The sequence below is a fragment of the Podarcis raffonei genome, chromosome 11, assembly GCF_027172205.1.
Source record: "Podarcis raffonei isolate rPodRaf1 chromosome 11, rPodRaf1.pri, whole genome shotgun sequence".
Lineage (NCBI taxonomy): Eukaryota > Metazoa > Chordata > Lepidosauria > Squamata > Lacertidae > Podarcis > Podarcis raffonei.
This window is the reverse complement of record NC_070612.1, coordinates 34,907,586-34,928,157: the sequence shown is the minus strand read 5'-3', so window position 1 is coordinate 34,928,157 and position 20,572 is coordinate 34,907,586. Positions and strand designations below refer to the sequence as shown.

Sequence of the window (20,572 nt, the reverse complement as noted above, 5' to 3'; positions counted from 1 at the left end):
TTTAAAGGGCTTTCTTTTTCTATTTCTTTGCACCAGAGCTTTCCCTGCAAAAAAACCGCTCTTTAATGCTGAATCAGAGCATGCAATGTGCAGAAAACCTGAATTGCTGCTTGTTGCACTACAGCTTTAAATAATGAGTTTTCGCTGGGAAAACATCACAGCAAAAAGAAAAAAAATAAAAGCGGAGGTTCTGTGCCTGGGAATTGTGGGGCAAAAAGGTAAGTGTGGATATGCCTTAAAGAGCAGATTTTCCCTAGGAAAGGAGGGGGCCAAAGGCAAACCCGCTCAGGCCTTGCTTTCTTTAGCAAGGGACAAGCAGAAGTGTGCATGATGTTTTCCACCTTGCAGTCGTGCTTCAGGGTTCAACAGTTCAAGTCAGGACGTCTCAACCCCGGACTTTCGTCTGTGATACTATTGCAGCGCAAATGACTCTTTTGAGTTGGACGGGTGGAACGGATGATGGTGTCTTGATCGGGTGTGCATGCGCGGTTTTGTTTTTTTTAACCCATGATGTATTCCAGGCATCCCCAAACTTGGCCCTCCAGCTGTTTTGGGACTACAACTCCCATCATCCCTAGCTACCAGGACCAGTGGTCAAGGGATGATGGGAACTGTAGTCCCAAAACAGCTGGAGGGCCCAGTTCGATCCTCACCCTCGAAAACCATTCCAACCCACTCGTTCATAGAGAATGGTTAGGGCTAGATCCCAGAGTTCAACTAACAAGTTGTGACTCCTGCCCAGACTTTTGCCAAGCGCGGTCCGGAGGCTCCCTACCCTGCTTCCCCGCCTGGAAACAGGGAAGACCCTGCCTGCCTGCCAAAACGCTGCGCAATACGCAGCCACTAACCCCCCCTAAACTGCCCCCCTCCCACAACGCGCCGCTCTTCCTGAAGCCGGAGCGGAGGAGAAACCCTCTCCAAACACCCGAGCGCGACAACCTCCCTTCTCCGCCGTTGGAGCCAGCCGCCTTTGCGCCTGCGCACACTCCCCGCAGTTCCCTCCGTCGGCCCTTGGCGGCGGGCGAAAAAAAAGGGGTGGCGCTAATTTGCGGACGTGGCGCCGGCGCCGCTCCGCTGCCTCGGCCGGGGCCTGGCCTGTCAGCGCGGAAATAAGGCGAAGCGGCTCCTCGGAGGCGGCCATTGCCAAGAGCGGGTCGGGAGGGACAGGTGCCGCCTCCAGTGTGAGGGGCGGCGAGAAGTCTGTCACCGTCGAGCCGGCGGCTGAGGCGGGAGGCTGGCATGCCTCTTTCGCGGGCTGCCTCCCTCCACAAAGAGGAGCCCCTTCCTGAGGGAAGCAGGTAGGGTGGAAGGCGGGCCGCTGCGGGGCCCGGAGCTGCCGTCCCAGGGAAAGGGCCCCGCTCTGATTTCTTCTCTTTTTGCCTCATGCCCCCTTGGCTAGGAGCGTTTGCTGTTCCCGAGGGGTCGGGGGGGGGGGGGGGTCGGCGGAAGCCCAGCTCGGCCGGTGAAAGAGCCGCCGGTGGGGGTGGGCAGCGCAGTTGGGGCCCTCGGATGCTGCTTTCCGCTTGGCCGCCGGGGGCCGGACTAGACGGGCCACACTGGCCTGGCCCAGCAGACTCCTCCGATGCCCTTGATCATGCGATGCTCTGGTCGGGGTGGGTGGGGGCTCCTTAGGCATCCTCGCTTCGCTCACTTCTGAGGGTCTTCTGGGGGGGGGAGGCGCTTTTGATGACAACGCGTGTTGTTGTTATTTCACTTCGGAATGGGAGGCGAACTAGGCCTTCTGGGCTTTAAGGGGGTGGTCCAAAGTCCTGCCCTCCTGAGTGCTCCGCTTCTAGGTTTTGTCAGCTTTCCTTTCTGGGCTCAGCTACCTGGGTGTTTAGGATGTGTAGCTTCCAGACCATCATTCAGCAGGTGCCACTTTCCCTCCAACTTGTTACTGTTAAAAAGACGCAGAAGGCTGTCAGAAGCAAACTTGGCTTCTTCTTACAGGTCCAAGCCCCACTCCTCTGCCCAATAGGCAAGCTTGATGTAGGGATCCCTATAAAGATAATGCCCAGATAATGTTGATAGGGGTTGGTTAGGAGCTGAGAAGGTGTGTTTCTGTGGTGGGCAGGTGGTTCTTGTATACACTGTAAATCAGAAATAGGATTGCTTCCTACTGAAATACTTTGCTTCTCATATAGATTACTAGATAGTTTTCTTACTTCCAAATATGCAGGTTCAGTGATAGTTTTCATTCTCTGTTCTTCCCTCTCCATCCCCGCAAGCACTGTTGTCTCTCTAGTGTCCATTTCTATTTGTTTTGTTTTCAATTATTAACCTGGAGAATCTGTGCATGCCAAATGGTTTGGTGTTGTTTTTTTTAGGAATATGTGTGGGTTGGCAGCAGGGAGGTGAAATTGTTGTCCTGTTGCTCATAGGTGTTCTATATAAATTAGTACTTAAGCTGGGATGCTCTGTTTGACTGGTTGTCCTATTTTTCTTTTTCTTCTGTTAGACTCCTTTTGACAGAATGACAGCAAAAAAACAGAATTTCAGTTTCCAGCTCCCTGCTGTAGTGCAGCCCACAGTGGATAATCATTTGTATACATTTGGGAATGGTATCAGTTCTGACAGTGATGTGCTGGAAGATGAAACGGAGCTGTATGAATTGCGACCCAGGGGAAGGGAGAAAGTCCGAAGAAGTACATCAAGAGAAAGGATTGATGATATCGTATTTATAACCAAGGATATAAAGGAAGGAGACACACTAAATGCAATAGCTCTTCAGTATTGTTGTTCAGTAAGTCTGTATGCAACTTTTCCCAGTGGAATTTTGTGACATGTGAACACAGAAAGCTTTTAAATTCTTATACAAAAATATTAACTTATTTGCAATAGAAAAAACTTGTTTGACACAACCCAAGATGCATTGTACAACTTGATTTGATAGATTCGTACCACACTGAAGTGTGCTGTGAAGCAACTACAAGAGTCTTGCATAGGTTTTGGAATTGTATTTAACTTTTACTCAGTAGACCCGTTAAAATGAATGGGCATTACTAGCTTAGGTATATTACTTTTAAACTAAGACTTAGTGGAATGTAACCCTTGATGGTTTTTGCCTCACTGAATAGGAGTATATTATGGTGCTGCCACAGAAGGTTCCAGAACTTTGTTGGTGATAGCAGGTTGAAAGTTTCTGCTCTTATGTGCAGTGAAGTGATAACTTGGTATCAGGATACCCATGCGTGGATGTGCATGCATGTTCAAATGAATCATCATTTGGATCTACAACAACCAAATGGTTGCAGACCTAAATAAACTGGTATGTGTGAGTCAGCACACAATAATTATGTTTCCAAAATGTTTTTTGGATAATGTTTACTTCTCATAAATTCTAGTCCACTAGGCCCAAATTACATGTTAGAAGAGCCCCTCAGATTACTACTACATTCATTCTTTTAAGTGTAAAAACATATATTCCGGTGGGGGTAAATGGGGAAAGAAAAGCAGCAAGTCCTACTGTTTTAAATGCAAGTTGCATATAAAATCTTGGGGGTAAGACAAGTAATGGGTAGGAGCAGGGAAAGGTTTGAACACAGATCCTTGCTTTGTCTGAACTCTGTTATCCCCAGTAAAGGATTGGAGGTAATTCCCTTTGACCTTGCTGGCTGGTAAATGGATTTTAGGATTGCAGCCTTAAAGGCTATTGGGCTACAGTTAGCAGCTATTTACATACAGTGCATAGTTTGGAACTTGTCAGTTAAGATATTGCACAAATTAATGTTCAAATACTTTTTTAAAAGGCAGAACCCTCTGGGTATTTCATATGTAAGCAACCTAAGACACAAAGTTTCTTAAAATATTTTATTCCCTTATTTAATTTTTTTAAGAGAGGTGCATTCCTGAAAACCTCTCCCCTTTCTTAGACTAGGGTAAATTGCAAGAAGGGCAACACAATTGCCTGTTTCGGAGAATGTGGTCTCATATCTTTAATCAAGTGACTAACATTTGTTATAGTAGCTGAAATTTCTATAGTATCCCATCAGCTGCTACTTTTATGTTCCTAAGAAGTTCTGAACAACCCCTTATACCATATGGAAAGCTTTTTTTTTTTTAATTGAAAGGCGTTTTCAAAAGACGGTTTGTAATATGTCATGGCAGATGGGGAGTACATATTGTTTAAAGAGAAGGATCTTGAATACAGCTAACTTAGGTTTTCCAGATCCCAGCATCTTGCCAGTTGTGGGGAGTCAAAGCACTTTGTATGAGTGGTAATTGGTTTAGATGCATAGAATAGTAGAAACGGTGCTTTACAGCTAGTTATTTAATCAGTTTCATAGAACAAAAATGCTGGTTGCAAAAAAAAAAAAAAAAGGATTCTGAAAATCAGATAACTAAGAGAACCAAATTATTTTTTTCTTAGGCCACAACAGCTTTGGGTAAAGTGCTTACTAGGTGCACAGGTGACACAAGGATCACCTTTAGGAACTTTTACTTTATATGTGTAGTGTTAGCGGGCCAATAACAAGTGCATTTAAATAAGACTGGGTGTATGTGGAACACCTGTGACTTACACAATATCTGGTTTTGCCCTTGAAACATTGGACTACATGTTATCCTATCAGGCGTTTCTTGAAGCACTGACTCACTCCATGACTTTCCCTGCCCTTCAGGAAGGAGAAAGAACCCCAGAATAGCTCTTTGCCTGGAGAAAGGAGTCATGGTTGGCCCTAGGTAACCCAAACTCCTGCTGCTAACTAGGCTATCATTTTCTTTTTCAGTTGAGTAGTTGACTCTTTAATAACAAATTTCCTCTGCTTCTCTCCTGATTAAACAGTTTAAGCAGAAGAACCATAACAAACAGTACAGCAACATAGTTGGAGGTAAGAAGCCCATTCTAAGTCATTTGATTCACAGGGGCTCATCTTACCATCCTGGGGAGATAGGAAAGGCAAGGTGAGCCAGTGCTTCCAGCGCCCCTCTTTCTTTCTTTTTCTTTTTCTGTTGGGATTAGATCCTTTAGACTCCCATAGCCTTTCCTACCCACAATCATAACTGGCTGTTTCAATTGCAATAACATGTAGCCAGGCTTTTTGTTCCAATTTATTTTTTAAAAGAAGTTCAACAGTTAGGACTTGGAAAATGAATGCTGGTCACTCAAGAGCTGCCTTTTCAAAAATGCTAATTCTTTCCTTTGTTAACTGTTGTGTTTCAGGTAGCAGATATCAAAAGGGTGAACAATCTTATTACAGATCAGGACTTCTTTGCACTGCGAACTATTAAAATTCCAGTGAAGAAGTTCAGTGTATTGACTGAGACACACAGCTTTCCAAAAAGCAGGCAAGCTTCAAGATCTGCCTCTACTTTGTACTCTACAGAAACCCCAGATGCATCACAAGCTTCTGAGCCATTCTCCACAGAGACTGTTGGTAACTTTCTGAAAGAAGTAGACCGTGATATAGAACAAATAGTGAAGTGTAATGCTACAAAGAGAGAGAATCTTAATGAAGTTGTTTCTGCCTTATCAACCCAACAGTTAAACTTTGAACCGGACGGTAAATCCATAAAGCGGAAAGATCCTCATTATGGAGCAGACTGGGGAATAAGATGGTCAACAGCAGTAGTGATAATGGTAGTGGTGGTAATAATAACTCCTGTTTTTTATCTTTTATACTATGAAGTTTTAGCTAAAGTGGATGTCAGCCACCATTCTACAGCAGAATATACTTCAGTTACAGCACCATCTCAGCCCAAACCACTAGAAAATGGAATAAATCACCCTATTTCATGATAACTCAAATTTCTGCTTTACATGCTAAAGTCTTTGGCAATCATTCAATGTGTTCTGCAAAGAAAAAAGAACAACGGGTCCTGTGTGGAGTTGGAAAGTAGCTATCTTTGTGGTGGCATTTAATAAAAACTCTTGCAGAGGGTATGGAAGACATCACCTTTCAATGGAAAAGTTGTTGCCAAGTTCAGTGTGAGATTGTTGATTGAATACCAATTGTCTGGATCTGCCAAAATATGTGGATCTAAGCTGGCAAACTTCCACTAAGTGAAAGTACCTTCATTGCAGCCAGCAAACAATGAAATGGTTTTCTTTAGTCTGGAAGGAAGCTAGCTTCCTGTATTATAAAAGATAAACCATTCTCTTATAGCATGGAATATAATACAAATCATGAAGGTAGGGGTTAAAAACAGTTTAGCTTATCAGATATGCAGAATAAGTACAATGCTCTGTTGTTGATCTAACATACACTACATGGACTATGATATTTACAGTACCTTTTCGTGAGAAAAGACCAATGAGCCATGAGACTAAACTGCAGTTGGCATGCAAACATCTGTAACAGTGTACTGATACTGTTACTACTTTTAATAACAGTTTTGGGAGGGCAAAAGCTGTTGAGCAAGGAAGGGTATTCTTAAACCATTGCCTACTTGTAATCTTTCTGCTCCCAAGCGACCCCCCTAAGTGCTGTTACTATTGAAGAGTTCCAAAGGTGCAAATGTATATGTAATTTGGTGCATTCTCCCCTACCCTTTAAATGGAAAGGCGTTGGAGTCCCAGTGGACACTTTTTGCAGGGAACAGTTACCTGGTGTGAAAAGAGGTTTTAAGCCTTGCACCAGCTCTGGGACTGCTAGGGATGCTCTCTTTCCCCCTCACCTGCAAGGTGGCTCCAGGACTTTGACTATATGTGATGTTTGCATATATGACTAACCCTTGGAAGTGAACCCCTGTGTAAAATGAGGGATTACTCATACAAACATGTGACTCACATGTCTAAACTGATTTTTATTGCAGTAAACAGGGCTGTATCCAGTGTTAATAATACTCCAAGTAAACCATTTGAAATTGATGGAAATTGCATTACATTAATTAAGGTGGACCTGCCCTGAGTAGAACGTCATTGAATAAAACCGTTACTTAATGCACTTGACTACATAGAGTCAGCTAACGGCCCCCTAAATTGTTTTCCTCTAGCAAAAAGGAAATATTTATGTTCTTATGCAGAAGCATACTTAACCATGAAACCATGATGCCTTCTCATGTCATATTAACCTGCAAAGTTGGAGTTTTGCTAATAATAATACTAAAAGGCAGAGAAGCAAGCTAACACAAGTTGTTGAGAAAAATAGAAGCCAGGTTTTTTCTTAAGGAGTTCTTGGTTATTTTGAAGAAATATATTCTAGTATTCTATTTTAAAAGTTCCACAGAGAACTCATGCAGTAGGAAAAATGGCCAAGTATTTAAAAAAACTGCTAGCTGGGACTACAGTAATTGAAAATTAGTGAAACACACATTCCCATAATCCTAATTTAATATGCCCCTTATTTATACATGTTTCCCTCTTTTTTTAAAAACAGTAAGAAGTATGCTGCCAGCCTGTGCAATACATAAGCTTGCTTCCGCATATTTTTAGATGTGTCTTCTAGAACAGGATTTTGGCTGCAATCTGAAGCTTCCCACATTTTCCTGGCAGGAAGCACCACAGAATTCATTAGGACTTACTTCTGAGTAGACATGGTTCAGATTGTCATGTATTTACATGACATGTAATGCTAAAGTGTACATCATGTATATGGGGTAGAACTTCGTAGTCTCAGTCTCCAACTCCAGCCCGAACAGAAGGCCAGTCCACTTGTGCATGGACATATGCAGCAGGAATTCCAACAGGCAGGGCCAATATCTAAAGAAAGTATTGGTCCTGACTGTTGGTATTCCTGCTGCATATATCCATGCACGAGTGGACTGGCCTGTTCAGGCTAGAATACAAGTTTGGCACTTAAACTGTCATAATAGAATGCCGACACAGACATCTTCACATCTAGTCACTATAACTAACGGCTCACTCTTAAATTCTCAGAAGCAAGTTACTGCTTTATATATACTTGCTAGAGAACTTGATAATGAGCTGATTATGATTCAGGCAGTATCTAAATCTCAGCAAGTTTTTTGTGTATGAGAAAGCTTTTTGGACTTGATGTTAAGGAGGGCTGGGCAATATCTGGTTTTCAACATTACAATATATCACCAGCTAAACTGCAATATAACAATATATCACAGTGTCTGAAAAAAGGATGGAGCTGTGCAGAGGTATTGGCTGGCTTCATGGTTTTTCCCACGTTATTATTGCATAGCACACACATATACATCATGATTCAAAATATATTGCCAGGTCAAAAACTATGAAACAGATATCATGATATGGACTTCCAGCTGGTTTTGGATGATATATCAATATATCGCCCAGCCCTAATGTTAACTATTCATTCCTTCAGATTTTCTAGGGTGTATCCATATATTAGGACAGACCATAAGAAAACTATTTGGAGTTAATTATGTTGGCTTCGTGTATAATTGCTTTCATAGAATTAAGTTTTAGTGCTGTGCCCTTGGCTTTTCTGGATGGCCACTCTAAGTTATAACCTTTGGAACAGTGTTTCTGTGTGTTCTGGAAACTGGTAGTGAACAGTGTCCTCTTAACATTACCCATGGTCCTATATATAAAGATCCTTCTGAAAAAATACCTGTCTTGAGTTTAGCTGCAGGGAAATGTTTGTTGCATCAAGTGAGTTTGTGTGCTTTTTGATGTTGGACAAGGAAAATTTTATGTTGGCTGCAGGGAAATTAAGAGCCAAATCTGTGGTTGAACTCTGAATGTCTTTTTTTTTCTTTGTTATGGTTTATAGCCGAACAAGTAAAGGTGTTGCTTGACAATATATAGTTGTAGTAAAATATTCACATGTGTGAAATGATGGCAGCAGAAATCTTTATTATATAGACTCTTTATTTTTCAATAAAAGCCACAGAAGCAAGCTATTTACAACTTATTTTTAAAGTTTGGTTGTAATGTGGTAAATAGCCCTTATTTTTAAAACTGTGCTATGGAGTTCCAAAAACAGAGTATGTTATTTGTAGGGAAGATACAAGGTTTAAAATTTGAACAAAATCTCTGAGCCATAGGCACGTTCATCAGTTGCAGGAAAAACATCACTGGCCCAGCTCACATGCCATGCTAAAACATTCTCTTAGTGTTATGCTCAAGTGGGGATCATAGTTTGTTTCACACCAAACAAACCACAATTGGTAAGCCAAGAACAAATTGTAGTTTGTCTGAAGTGAAACCAACCACCATCTTTGCTTTGGATGTAAGGCCAAGGATCAGAGTTTTTGTTTTTTGGAGCAGCCAAGATTGGTGTGTTCACAGTCAACCATTAATTGTGGATTATGATGATGTGTGAATGATTCCAAAGTCCTATGGGATTCTAAATGCTTAAAAAATTATTATAGCGGAAGCTTTTGTGGACCACACAGTTAATGTTATCAGATTCATGAAGCATTATTCTGAATTACTAGTATTCATCCCTGGATGTGGTTGTTCTGTTTTATTGTGACTCGCTTATGGAACAACACCAATGCAGTTGCTTTCTGCATATGTTACTCCATTTTTTCTTTTAATGAATTTATAAGAACAGGGGTGCTTAGCCATCTGGTTTTGTGTTTTAAAGCTCCCTTACCATCCTTAATCATGCGTGAAAATATCTGAGATGTACTTTATGAAATTCCTCAGTTCCCCATGGGAAAGCTGTGAATTTCATTGTCTTTAAAAGAAATGGAGAAAAAAGTATCACTATCACAATGCAGCCCAGCACTGTATATTACCCCTTGGATGTGTGGCTGGGTTTGGACTGCTTTGATGTAGTGTTGGGAGTAGCATCTCTTGAGCTTATCATCCTCCTGGATTAGAATGGGGAAACAATGGAATGTGCTTTCAATAGGGTATTTATTAGAATAGGGTCATCCCCATTCATATTCTGCTGCAAGTAGTCACACAAATACGATTTTTTCCTATATGACTATGGCTGGATCACAGTTGATGTGGGCAGCAAAAAGAGACAAGAGCAGTATAGCAGGATCCATACAACTGGATAGACTGCTTCACCTAGCGAAGAACTATATCTTAGGTGACCTAGGCGACTGTTATACTATACAGGCCTTTAAAAAAAGACACTCTAAGCCACTAGCTCAACTTTTTCTGACCCAGGATCCACCTTTAACCCAAGCATAAATTTAGGGGCTAATAAAAAACCATATATTTGTATGGTGGTGGTAGTGGTACTCTTGCAACCCATCTTAGATCAGGCTGTAACCTATAGCGGTTCCTGACGCACCCACTGAAGATCAGTGCTCTAAGCAATCAGTTTCGCATGTGAATTCTATTGAAATGACCTGAGGGAATGGAAAACTGCAGGAAAAGAAAGTTGCAGATGTGCCACTTCTGAAATTTTTTTGGGGGTGGGGTAAAGTGGAATACCAAACACAGCCAAGTGTAGAAGAGTTCTAAACATAAAAGGGGAATTTATAGACCTAACTAGATAGATTTATTAAAATTCTCTGTCACTTTTTAGATAAAACTTGCAAGGCAGCATGCAGTAAAATTTCTAAACGACCTACACTTGAACTGTCTACACATCACAAAGACTGGTTGGTGTACCACAGCTAAATCATTTTTGTGGTGATAATTTGAACTGAGGCATCTGAAAAATTATTGTCAAATAGTGAAAATAATAATCAGCATAGTATTATGTACCAAAAATACTACCTTGGACTTTGCTATAGCTCAAGGATCTGTGCCTTATTTCTGCAATTTAACTATGCTAAACCTGTTTCTTTTGTGAAAAAGTGAATAGTGCAGTCATGAAATCGAAGGTCTGTTGAAATATCACAATGAGGACCTGCTTGTTTTATTAAAGACACTGATTTATTTTCTGTGTATGGGACTTGCAGTAGCTTTAAGGAAAAAAGTATGTTAAAGCACTTCATATGTGCTGTTGGTGTATGTATTTCTCTTTTCAAAAACAATGTGGCAGAAATGAGTACTTTGTAATCGTGTGTGGTGAATCTATGGTTTGGCAAGGATAGAAAAAGATAATCTAATGTTCCAGAAAATGGATTATTGGATTATTATTATTATTATTTTGCTGTGCATTCTAGTGGTTCCTATTGACAAATCTAGCTCAATACTAAAGTTGTCCAAGCCTCCTTTATTTCAGGTGGAACTTCTGCCTACATACTTAGGGTTACAGTAGTAAATTTTAAGAATTCTACAAAAAAAAGAGAAAAATATTTAGAATATGGTCACCAGATTTCTAAATACAATCCATGGTTGAACAGGGAAATTGGCTCTTAATCTGTGTATTGTACTATGAAACCACGTGAAATGTTTTTACCCCTGGATTGGTTATTCAAAGGAACACTGCCACAAATGTTCTTTACATAATTAAGCCGTTTATAAAAGTTTTGGAATTTATAAGATGGCAAGAATATATTTTCTTTTTGAATTCTTAATTCCAGAAAAATAAAAATAAAGAAATATATTTTTAATCCTGTTTAGTGATCAATTGATGTACTCTATGGATATTCCACACTAATCCAAAAAGCCGCTTTAGCTACAGCAAAGGATTTTGGCATGCCCATTTCTATGTTCTACTGTGAAAAGCAGACTCCAACACATCAGAGGTGTCAAGGGGGGATTCTTCTGCAACATGATTCTTGTGCAGCAGATCTCTAGTCCAAATTTTATTTCATTATTGATTTAAGGTGTTTATATATACAGTACTGCTTTTCAGGCACACCCAATCAAGCAGTTTACATAAGATTACAACACTAAGCATTGATTATTATTTTTTAAAGCTACAATGGAAAAGACAACAACAACAACAACTGTATTTTGGAGAAGTCCCTGGGGTGACATTTGGAAAAGGGAGGGGCCACTACTGGAAACTGGATGGTAGGATATATGGAATTAATTGTGCTTCTTTTAAAAAAAAAACCCTTTTAAGCAGGGATATAAGAAGTACTATTACTGTTACTTTATTTACTACCATAATGTTTCTTGGAAGCACTGCACGACTGTCATTGTTGGTGAACTTTTATCAGACAGCAATAAATCAGTTCTTGCCATTTGAGTTTTGGTTGTCCTGTAACTGAACTGGAAGTTCAGTAAGCATCTTTATATTATTATTCAGGTGGCCTTACCAAGTACTGTTTATCCAAAGCTCTTGTGATGATGGAAGGGGGCAACCCTTTATTAGAAAGCAAGCTAACCTGCAACTGTATTTTATCACACACTACTACACCAGATCCTGTTTTCAGTAAACAGTTTTTATTATTTAAAGGCTAGATTTTTAAACTTCAGTGCACACATTTCTCTTCCTTCCCACAACAGTTTCATAAGCAATGCAAAGTGATATGGTACTCTGCACAGGCTAGCTCAGTGTTATGTTGTCAGGCACATAACATTTCTGCAAATTAGTTCAGGATAACAAAGCATGGTCTATATAGGACACATCTGAGTGCTTTAGCATGCCGCCAACACAATCTACCATTCCATCAATTGGAAGTGAATATACAGCCTGCTTCGAATATTGAGTCAACATACTCCCATATTGAGTTAATCATCAATGTTAATCCTCTGAAATTACATTATTTCATAACTAGAGGTAACTCAAGTGCGTGTTCAGACTTTCCAGCTGTATTTCCCAGCTACTCAAACCAATTTCAGTAAGTTGCTTCATCCATGTCATCATCACTGCCTGCTCCATAGTCATCTCCATCTTCAAAATAGGAAGCAATATAGTCGTTCTCCTAAAGGAAATCATATTAGATACTGTAAATTGCTACGTGCAAGAAGTACAGTCGCAGATACTTCCTTGTGTTTATATCAAACCTTATGTAACTGGTGGAAATCAATGTTACACATGCAGCAAATAAATATAGATCCCAGTGAAACGTGCTGGTAGTTGAAGGCAAGGTAATTATAAATATAAATGCTTGTGTTAACAACCTAATTTAAATGTTTTTCAGTCACTTTTGACACCCATGCCCTCCATTCCTAAATGATTTTTCCTTGGTAGCCAATTGATTTCAATGTAATGTACTTTCAGTTAAGTGTGGTTAAGACTATGGCCATAAAGCATTTTCAGAAGTGACACAAAAAGCAACCCCCCCCAATCCTTTTGTTGACAATACAATATACAGTAGAAAGTGGAAGAAAGCTGCTTTATAAAGTAAACAAGATACAGATTGATATGGTTCTTTCATTTGGTTCTGCAATGAAAATACGTATTATTGTTAACTGTTACATAAAGTGCGAGGAATGGAAACACCATACTACTTACGATGGGGAATCTGCAGCCCTTCAGATGTTACTGTACTCCAATACCCATCAGCCCCAAGCAGCATGGACAATGGCCAAGAAATGATGGGAGCTGTGGTTCAGCAGCGTTCAAAGAGCCACAGGTACACCAAGTTTATTGTACTTGCCCCAATCATGTATAATGTCAAGAAAATAATTATTGCCACCATCTTGGTCTCTACATAATTTTATTTGTTAAGAAAACCAATACCTCTTCGTGCTCTTCTTCCTCATACTCCTCTGGTTCTCCCTCCTCCTCCTCCTCCTCTTTATCTTTTTCCTCCTCATCTGACTTTTCTTCGTCTCCTTTCTTTTCTAGCTCCTGGGAAAGGTTAGCAAGATGTCTGTGACATCATCTGAACTTCCAGCTAATTTTTGTTTTTTAATTATTCTTGCTGGTCAAGTAACGAACGGATAGGTGAACTAAGCAAAGAACTCAAGGAGTTCAAAAGGATTTTAGAAATAGCATGATTATGACATAATTCTTGGACATAACTGTAATTTAATTTCATCTCTTCACATGCTACTTATTTTCCAAATGGGGAATGAATAATCCTTAACAGATTTGTGGTATCCCTTTCCAAAGTCCCTTACTGAAGGATCAGAAAAAATATATGAATTACGAGGAAGCACATCCAATGGAAAATCCAGAAACCAACAATTTAGATAAGAGAAAGTGGCTTAGTGAAACTTAGGGTAGACCCACTGAAATCAATAGTGCTTAAAATACTGTAGCCATGATTTCAATTGGCTGGCTTCAACACAATGGTTTGTTCAAATCTTCTTTTTAATTTTTTTTTAAATATTTGAACATGCCAGTTGGTTGTTGTTTTTTATTTGCCATCCTGTCACATAGCATAAAATTGCTCAAGGCAACCATCAGTTAAGGCAAATAAGAACTTGCAGTTATGCAAAGGTGCCCTAAATTATGCGCAAATTTGTCATTCCCCCCAGCCCAATGGGTTTTATAGAGCCTAATCTACTTTTTACATCACTGTTCACAGTGGAGACATACTAGCAATAGTGACTACTGCTGAATAATAAAACCTAAGAAGGTAAAGCAGAGTAAACTCTACCTCTATCTTTTTCAAAACATCCACATTAGTTTTTGGCGTTGCAGTTTTTGCTTTCTTCGGTTTTCCACCTGCTGAAGAAAAATCCTCTTACCTTAATACTCTTCAAACGCAGTTATAGCAAACTTTACTCATTATGTAAGTGAAAAAGCTTCCTGTTTGCAAAGAATGAATCAGGAAGAATTTACTATATCAAGAACCAAGTTCTCCTGTGGAAATCCCAGGAGTAACTTCATTTGTGTTAGAATTGGGAAGGAGGTGTTAATGACACACACACACACACACACACACACACAGAGAGAGAGAGAGAGAGAGAGAGAGAGAGAGAGAGAGAGAGAGAGAGAAAATAACAGTGTAACTTACCTGACAGTGGCAACTTTTGTCAAATGCTTGTAAATTTCAGGATTACCAGATCAATCCCTTGCAAAACCAAATGCCTAAGTTATTTTAAGGTTTCGGTTGTGTGTGTTTTAAAGTATTCTCTTCTCTTTTCGATGATCCAACAACCAATCACCCCTTTCTCATTAGAATTATAGCACAAAATAAGGCATACCGAACAATACTGTATTATTCATTATTAGAGTTGGTCAACAGCCCAAGAAAATATTTTTACTCCTAAGAGGCATGTTACTTAATATTACTTAATATGCATGTTACCTTTTTCAGTCTTCTTCTTTGGTTTCAGCTCTCTTGGGAGTCTTCTCCAGTCTTCACAAAATATACAAGTTTTAGTTATTTTTAATAGTTTATGCTCCTTCACATTAAAGGTATTTCTATGACCAAAGACATTTTATTCAGAACAGTAGCAAGACTTTCCCATCCTGGCGCTTGCCAGTGGAGATCATGGGACTGTAGTCCAGCGATTCAGGGACGTAGCATGGAGGGAATGGCCCCGGGCACATTTTTCTGGAGGATCCTGCTCACGCCATCATGCCAGCCCTGTGCCACTTTGCGAGGCTGGGATCTGATTTGAATGATTTGCTGGGTGAATCATTTCAGATCAGATCCCAGCATCATAAAGCAGTTCGAGGGTGGCAGGGTGGTTGTGAGACAAACATAACAGCCATGCACCCTTCGATCCCAGCCTTGCAAAGTGAGGCCCAAGATGGCCACTGGTGTCCCAGTTCCAGCTATCAAGCTTCTGTTTGAATGTGGATAGTATCATTACTTGAGAATTGGCAATGCTGAGAAAAGGGAATGGCAGAAGTTTGATATGTGGGCTATTTACTGAGAAATATGGCCCTCAGTATTTTGTACACAGCTCAAGATGCACATTTTGACTGAGAAGACCTGAAATGACTCAGGGGAGTCAACATATACTAGACCAGGGAGGAGGAAACTTGTGCCTCTCTGACTGGTGCTTAACAAAAACTTCCTTTATCCATGACCACTGCTCATGCTGATTGAGTCCCACAAGTTCACTAGCCCTGTTCTAGACAAACTTGGCCTCACCACAATTATAGGCCCTCCATCTTTCAAATACCGTATTTTTCGCTCGATAACACGCACCTGACCATAACACGCACATAGTTTTTAGAGGAGGAAAACAAGAAAAAAAAATTCTGAATGAAACAGTGGATGTATCATTTTTGTGCTTCATGCTGCGGCCACAGACATGTGATTTGACGGTGAGTTTGGGGTAGCCCAATGCAAAGATCCTGAGGATCCATGTGGATCCATGCCTTGTAACCACGTTTTTGCACCATTGCAGCCCCAGGCAACAGTGGGTGCGTGATTTTTTTGGTGCAGGCTGTAGCCATGGACATGCTATGTGATCTGATGGTGAATTTGGGGTGACCCAATGCAAAGATCCTGAGGATCCATGTGGATCCGTGCTTTGTAACCATGTTTTTGCACCATTGCAGCCCTGTTTTTGCATCAGATCATTGCTATGTGATCTGATGGTGAATTTGGGGTGACTCAATGCAAAGATCCTGAGGATCCATGTGGATCCATGATTGGAACCACGTTTTAAGTAGGGAGGGAAGGAAAAACATAGAAGCGACAAGGAGAACGAGAGGGGTGTGCAGAGAAGCAGCTGGCTAAGAATGCAGGAGAGGGGTTTTACCGGAGGGAGGAAAGGAAGGCAAAAGTCCCCCCCCCCACACAAGCCAGCCAGCTCTCTCTCTCTCTCCCCCCCCCCCAACCTGCATGTTGCTTCGAGTCCCAGATGCACGGAGAGGAATTAGAAGGAAGGACGCTCTGCTTTCCACTCTGCTTGCCTGGAGGGGAGGGGTTTTCTCTGCTCTTTGTTCCGTTTGAGCAAACACAGTAAGGAAACAGAAGCGGGTGGGCAGTAAGACCCTGAGGCAGAATGCAGGAAAGCAGCAGCTTCCTCCTTTCCTCCCTTCTCCGGACGATTTGATATTTGCCTGATTTTTGCCTTCACTCGCGCTTGTCAGCTCCAGGGACCCCACACATTCGCTCAATAACACGCACAGACATTTCCCCTTACTTTTTAGGAGAAAAAATCTGCATGTAATAGAGGGAAAAATACGGTAAGTGTGACAAAGGAATGTGCTGTACTCCTGAGGGACCACTGGGAAGCAGTCCTTTCTCTGGAAAGATGTGAAAATATGGGAATGAGTCTATCAGCTCTGAATGAGTGTTTGTGGTTGGTTGAAGTGGAAAAGAATTCTAGGTGTAAATGCACTTTTTAAAAAATACCACTCAGCTCTGGGTGAGAGGTATTTATTTAGGTTTACATTTTTTACTAGCTGAATAGCACAGAGGAACCTAAAACAAACAATGAACCAACCATGAAATGAGTTTTACATCTAAATACTGGAAAACAATGGAAAATTCTATGCCAAAATTAACTGGAATTTACGTTTCCTTACCTGGGGTCCATTCTAGGTCCTTTTCATTCATCTGCAAGTATTTTTTGCTGTATCTTTCAACAGGTACAAAACCTGAAGACAAAAACCTAGAGTTGTGAAATATACATACTATAAATTCAGACAAAGCCAATGCAGAACCACAATCTTTATTTAGTTAAAATGCACAAAGGACTATTTTCAGGGGGGAAATCCCTCTTCTGCTTTGCTCATGATAACATATTTGTGCATTAATTTTGTATAAGGCTCTCAAGAAAAACCTTGGGGATTTTATGGGGATAACCACCTTCGTTTGAAGGATTTGGATCACAAACAGAACTAGAAGACGGGTTAGAACATGTCCAGATCGGAGGGGTACAGATTCAATGGCACCTTAACACTGTTCTTCAAGAAATTACTGATTGCACCCTTAGTTACACAGGATTAATTCTATTACAGAAAAAATTGCATGCACAATACTTTCCAGAATAAAATGATACGGCAAACTAACCTTCATTTTCATTCTTTTTGGTCATAAAATAAGGCGTCCGCTTCATTGCCCCTCTGAGCTCTTGTTTTAAAGCCAAAAGGTAATCCTCATCCTCTCCCGTTTTCAGTGGTGTTGGTTTGTAATCTGTTGTCTGTGAAAATCACACATATTGGGTTGTATTTAATGGTAGCTTTGTACTAGTGGAAAGCATTTTTGCTTGTGTAAGGTGAGACACACTCTTCCTCATCCAATCCCTGCTACATTCTACAGCCATTGCACCATATCCTGTCTTGTTCCAGAGGGGCTCCCAACTGTGAGAAAGCAACTTTTTTTGGGGGGGAGTGGTAGGGGCTGCAATGTGTCAAAGAGATTGGCAAGAATCAGTTGCCCCTCCTTGTGCAAGTGTAAGTGCCTTCCAACGTCATTACTTCAATTGCAAAATAGAGTTTTATGCCGTTCTCTCTGTCTCTCTTGAAAAAGAACTCACATAACCTCGTTTTATTTCATAGGAATCTTCATAAAATGCTTCTCCAGCAATGACAGGAGTACTGGAGGGTACAGCACACAAAATGCTGTGACATCTTTAATTACTGTCAAAGAACAGCAGCTAAAAACCCTGGGCACTTTTTATACCAGTAGCCCAAGTGCACGCTGGTTTGGTAATCTAAGAGAAACAATTCAGCCAACACACACACACAAATACTCCAGCACCTGGAGAGCCACTATCAGTCAATGTGGACAGTACTGAACCAGATGGACTAATGGCCTGACTCAGTATAAAACAGCTTCCTGTGTTCCTGTCTAGCATCACCTTCACTGTGTTTAAGCCTAAAGGCCTGGCCTATTGTTTTCCAATATTAGTCTACCAGCAGTAGGACTTGGCATTTTCTTGCTCTTTTTATGTGGCATGCAACAGTTCACCCCAATGGCAACTTGTGGTTTAAAATTCTGGCTGCTTGCTAGATACTTACAGGATATAGCGGAGAAGGCCCAAATACTGCTTCAGGTAGCGCTTCACCTTTAACAAAGCCAATTGCTGCAATGTCAAAGGTCAAGGCAGCACGCCCTCTTCCTCGGCCTGACCTGGCCATATCAAATTCCTGAAAAGAACACCTTGCATTTAATATTTATTCTTGTTCTGCAGAGTATACACAGAAAATATGAATTTTCTTTTTAAAAACAAATAGCCACCACAAGAAGTAACTTGAAGAAACACACAATCCACTTTTGCTACTAATTATCATGCCAGTCGTATTAATAAAAAAGCACAAACCAAGTGCAGAGCCTGCAGTCGGTGGAGTTAATTAGGCCTCGCTGTACAGCTGGCAGGGCCATTTGGCAAAGCCACACCCAACTGCCATATGACATCAGCAGAGCTGTCTTAAGCATATGCGGTGCCGAGGTGCAAAGATCCAGGTTGCCCAGTCCCAGGTGTGCAGGAAGGCGGAGCCAGCCAGCCACTTCAGCATCTTGCCGGCTCGGTCGGCCCCGAACTCGCAGTGCAGAGTTGCCCGCAGCAGTAGAGCCCGCCGCGGCGCTCCGACCAACAGGCGGGCTTTTCCCCGGACTCAACTCTCAGGCCCTGGACTTTTGGCCTGGCACCCCTGAAAGCCCGGCACCCCGCACCCCTAGCACCTAGGGGTAAGACAGCCCTGGACATCAGGTAAAGGACACGTTAACAATGTGGCCCAGCCAAAAGAAGGTTTGCTGGCACTGCTTATCCTTGGTACCCCAAGGAATCTTGGCAGGAACAGCAGTTTTCTTCCCCCGCCCAGTCATTTTCAGGAATGCAGCCCCTTCCCCCAGTGCAAGCCAATGCCTCCCATTTCCATTGATGCACATGGAGCAGAAGCATCTGGCAAAATGGTGAATGGGGAAACACAAAAGCAGGTTTCCTGCAAATGACCCTCAAGGCAATAGGGTCCTTGCTGGGAAATGGGGCAGAGTTTTACCCCTCACCAGCAGTTTTGGGGAGTGCAACCTTTTTCCAGGGTTGTGGCTGATCTTCCTGCTGTGTGAAAAAAGACAGATAAAGAGGCAATGATTGGACAGTGTCATGTGCATGCCCAGTAAGAAGCAAGTGAATGAAGCAGGGCTAAATGCCTAATGGGGAAGCACTCCATGTCCCATTGAACCAAATTGATTTTGCTTTAAATAAACATGCATGGACTCAAGGTATCTATACACATGTACTCAGAAATAAAAATCCCACTATCCAGCAGGGCTTCATGCCTCCAGATGAAGTGTCAGATAAAAAAGGAGACTCTTTATGCTCCTTTCACTCTCCCCACCTCATGCACCGATGAAACCTTATTTCTGCCTGTTGTTTACTAAACTGATCACAAAGCCATCCTTAAAAATGCTTCATCTCACAATGTGCCTAGTCATGGAATATCTGCAATTCAGTTCAGCAACATTTGCTGTTGGCGGTGGGTTAGAGAAACCACACACTGGCTTTACAGGACCAGACACTTGGAGCAGCCTTCCTTAACCATATGTTCTCCATAGGTTTCGGACTACAACTCCCCTCAATCCCAGATGAGGCCAAGATGCAGTTGCCCCTTTCCCTTCCTTCAACAATAATAGAGTTGGAAAGGTCTCCTCAGGGTCATCTAGTCCAACCCCCAGAAGGCAGGAATCTCTTTCCCAACAGCTGCAACCCAAGACCCTGAGATTATGAGTCTCACGCTCAACCGATTGAGCTACCTCACGAAACATTTTTTGATCATAAGTGTCAGTGCATTAGGAGGAACAGATAAAACAAAAATGAATAGGGGCAGCTGGAGCATATGGGATTGGGACTCACTTCCCCAGGGTGCGCGCTTGGAACTGCACGAGATAGCCCCAAACGAAGCTGCCGCGAGCAACCGACCCTCCTTCGACTCTCACGAAATATTTAAAAGGGGGAAGCATCGGGAGAGCCGTGCCTCTTATTCAGCAGCACGTCAAGCACCATCATCGCACTGCATCTTCAAAGCCCAATTGCAGCCGCCTTCTCGCAGCCTCACGCCTCTCCGCTCCGGCCCCGCCAGGCCGCTCCTCC

At 41.7% G+C, this 20,572-nt stretch overlaps 2 protein-coding genes and 1 long non-coding RNA gene across 4 annotated transcripts; 2 read left to right on the top strand and 1 right to left on the bottom strand.

Annotated features, from left to right (window-relative positions):
• The first annotated feature begins 1,030 nt into the window (after positions 1–1,030).
• Positions 1,031–11,337, top strand: LYSMD3 (LysM domain containing 3). Its single transcript, XM_053409134.1, has 3 exons — positions 1,031–1,298; positions 2,459–2,743; positions 5,162–11,337. The coding sequence occupies exons 2-3, from the start codon at positions 2,474–2,476 to the stop codon at positions 5,735–5,737; spliced, it is 846 nt and encodes a 281-aa protein (XP_053265109.1). The 5' UTR covers positions 1,031–1,298; positions 2,459–2,473; the 3' UTR covers positions 5,738–11,337.
• On the bottom strand, positions 10,035–20,519 carry POLR3G (RNA polymerase III subunit G). Of its 2 annotated transcripts, none has more exons than XM_053409135.1 (8): positions 20,419–20,519; positions 18,501–18,629; positions 17,551–17,680; positions 17,064–17,135; positions 14,881–14,931; positions 14,227–14,297; positions 13,362–13,472; positions 10,035–12,600 (listed from the first exon to the last, which is right to left on the bottom strand). In XM_053409135.1, the coding sequence occupies exons 1-8, from the start codon at positions 20,440–20,442 to the stop codon at positions 12,514–12,516; spliced, it is 675 nt and encodes a 224-aa protein (XP_053265110.1). In that variant the 5' UTR covers positions 20,443–20,519; the 3' UTR covers positions 10,035–12,513. The 2 variants fall into 2 exon arrangements, with proteins under 2 accessions (XP_053265110.1, XP_053265111.1); XM_053409136.1 differs by having other exon boundaries at positions 14,227–14,294.
• On the top strand, positions 14,812–17,549 carry LOC128423700 (uncharacterized). Its single transcript, XR_008332819.1, has 2 exons — positions 14,812–15,707; positions 16,727–17,549. It is a non-coding gene; the product is annotated as an uncharacterized LOC128423700 (long non-coding RNA).
• Positions 20,520–20,572: the final 53 nt, after the last annotated feature.

Bases quoted from the DNA above. Each gene is read 5' to 3' on its own strand.
- POLR3G (XM_053409135.1), bottom strand. From the start codon at position 20,442: ATGCTTCCCCCTTTTAAATATTTC. The intron at 17,681-18,500 runs GTAAGTATCTAG...TGATTTTCACAG, and splicing joins GGCCTTCTCCGCTATATCCT to ACAACAGATTACAAACCAAC. The intron at 14,932-17,063 runs GTAAGGAAACGT...TATTTTGTGAAG, and splicing joins GGACCTAGAATGGACCCCAG to ACTGGAGAAGACTCCCAAGA.
- LYSMD3 (XM_053409134.1), top strand. From the start codon at position 2,474: ATGACAGCAAAAAAACAGAATTTCAGTTTCCAGCTCCCTGCTGTAGTG. The intron at 2,744-5,161 runs GTAAGTCTGTAT...GTTGTGTTTCAG, and splicing joins CTCTTCAGTATTGTTGTTCA to GTAGCAGATATCAAAAGGGT.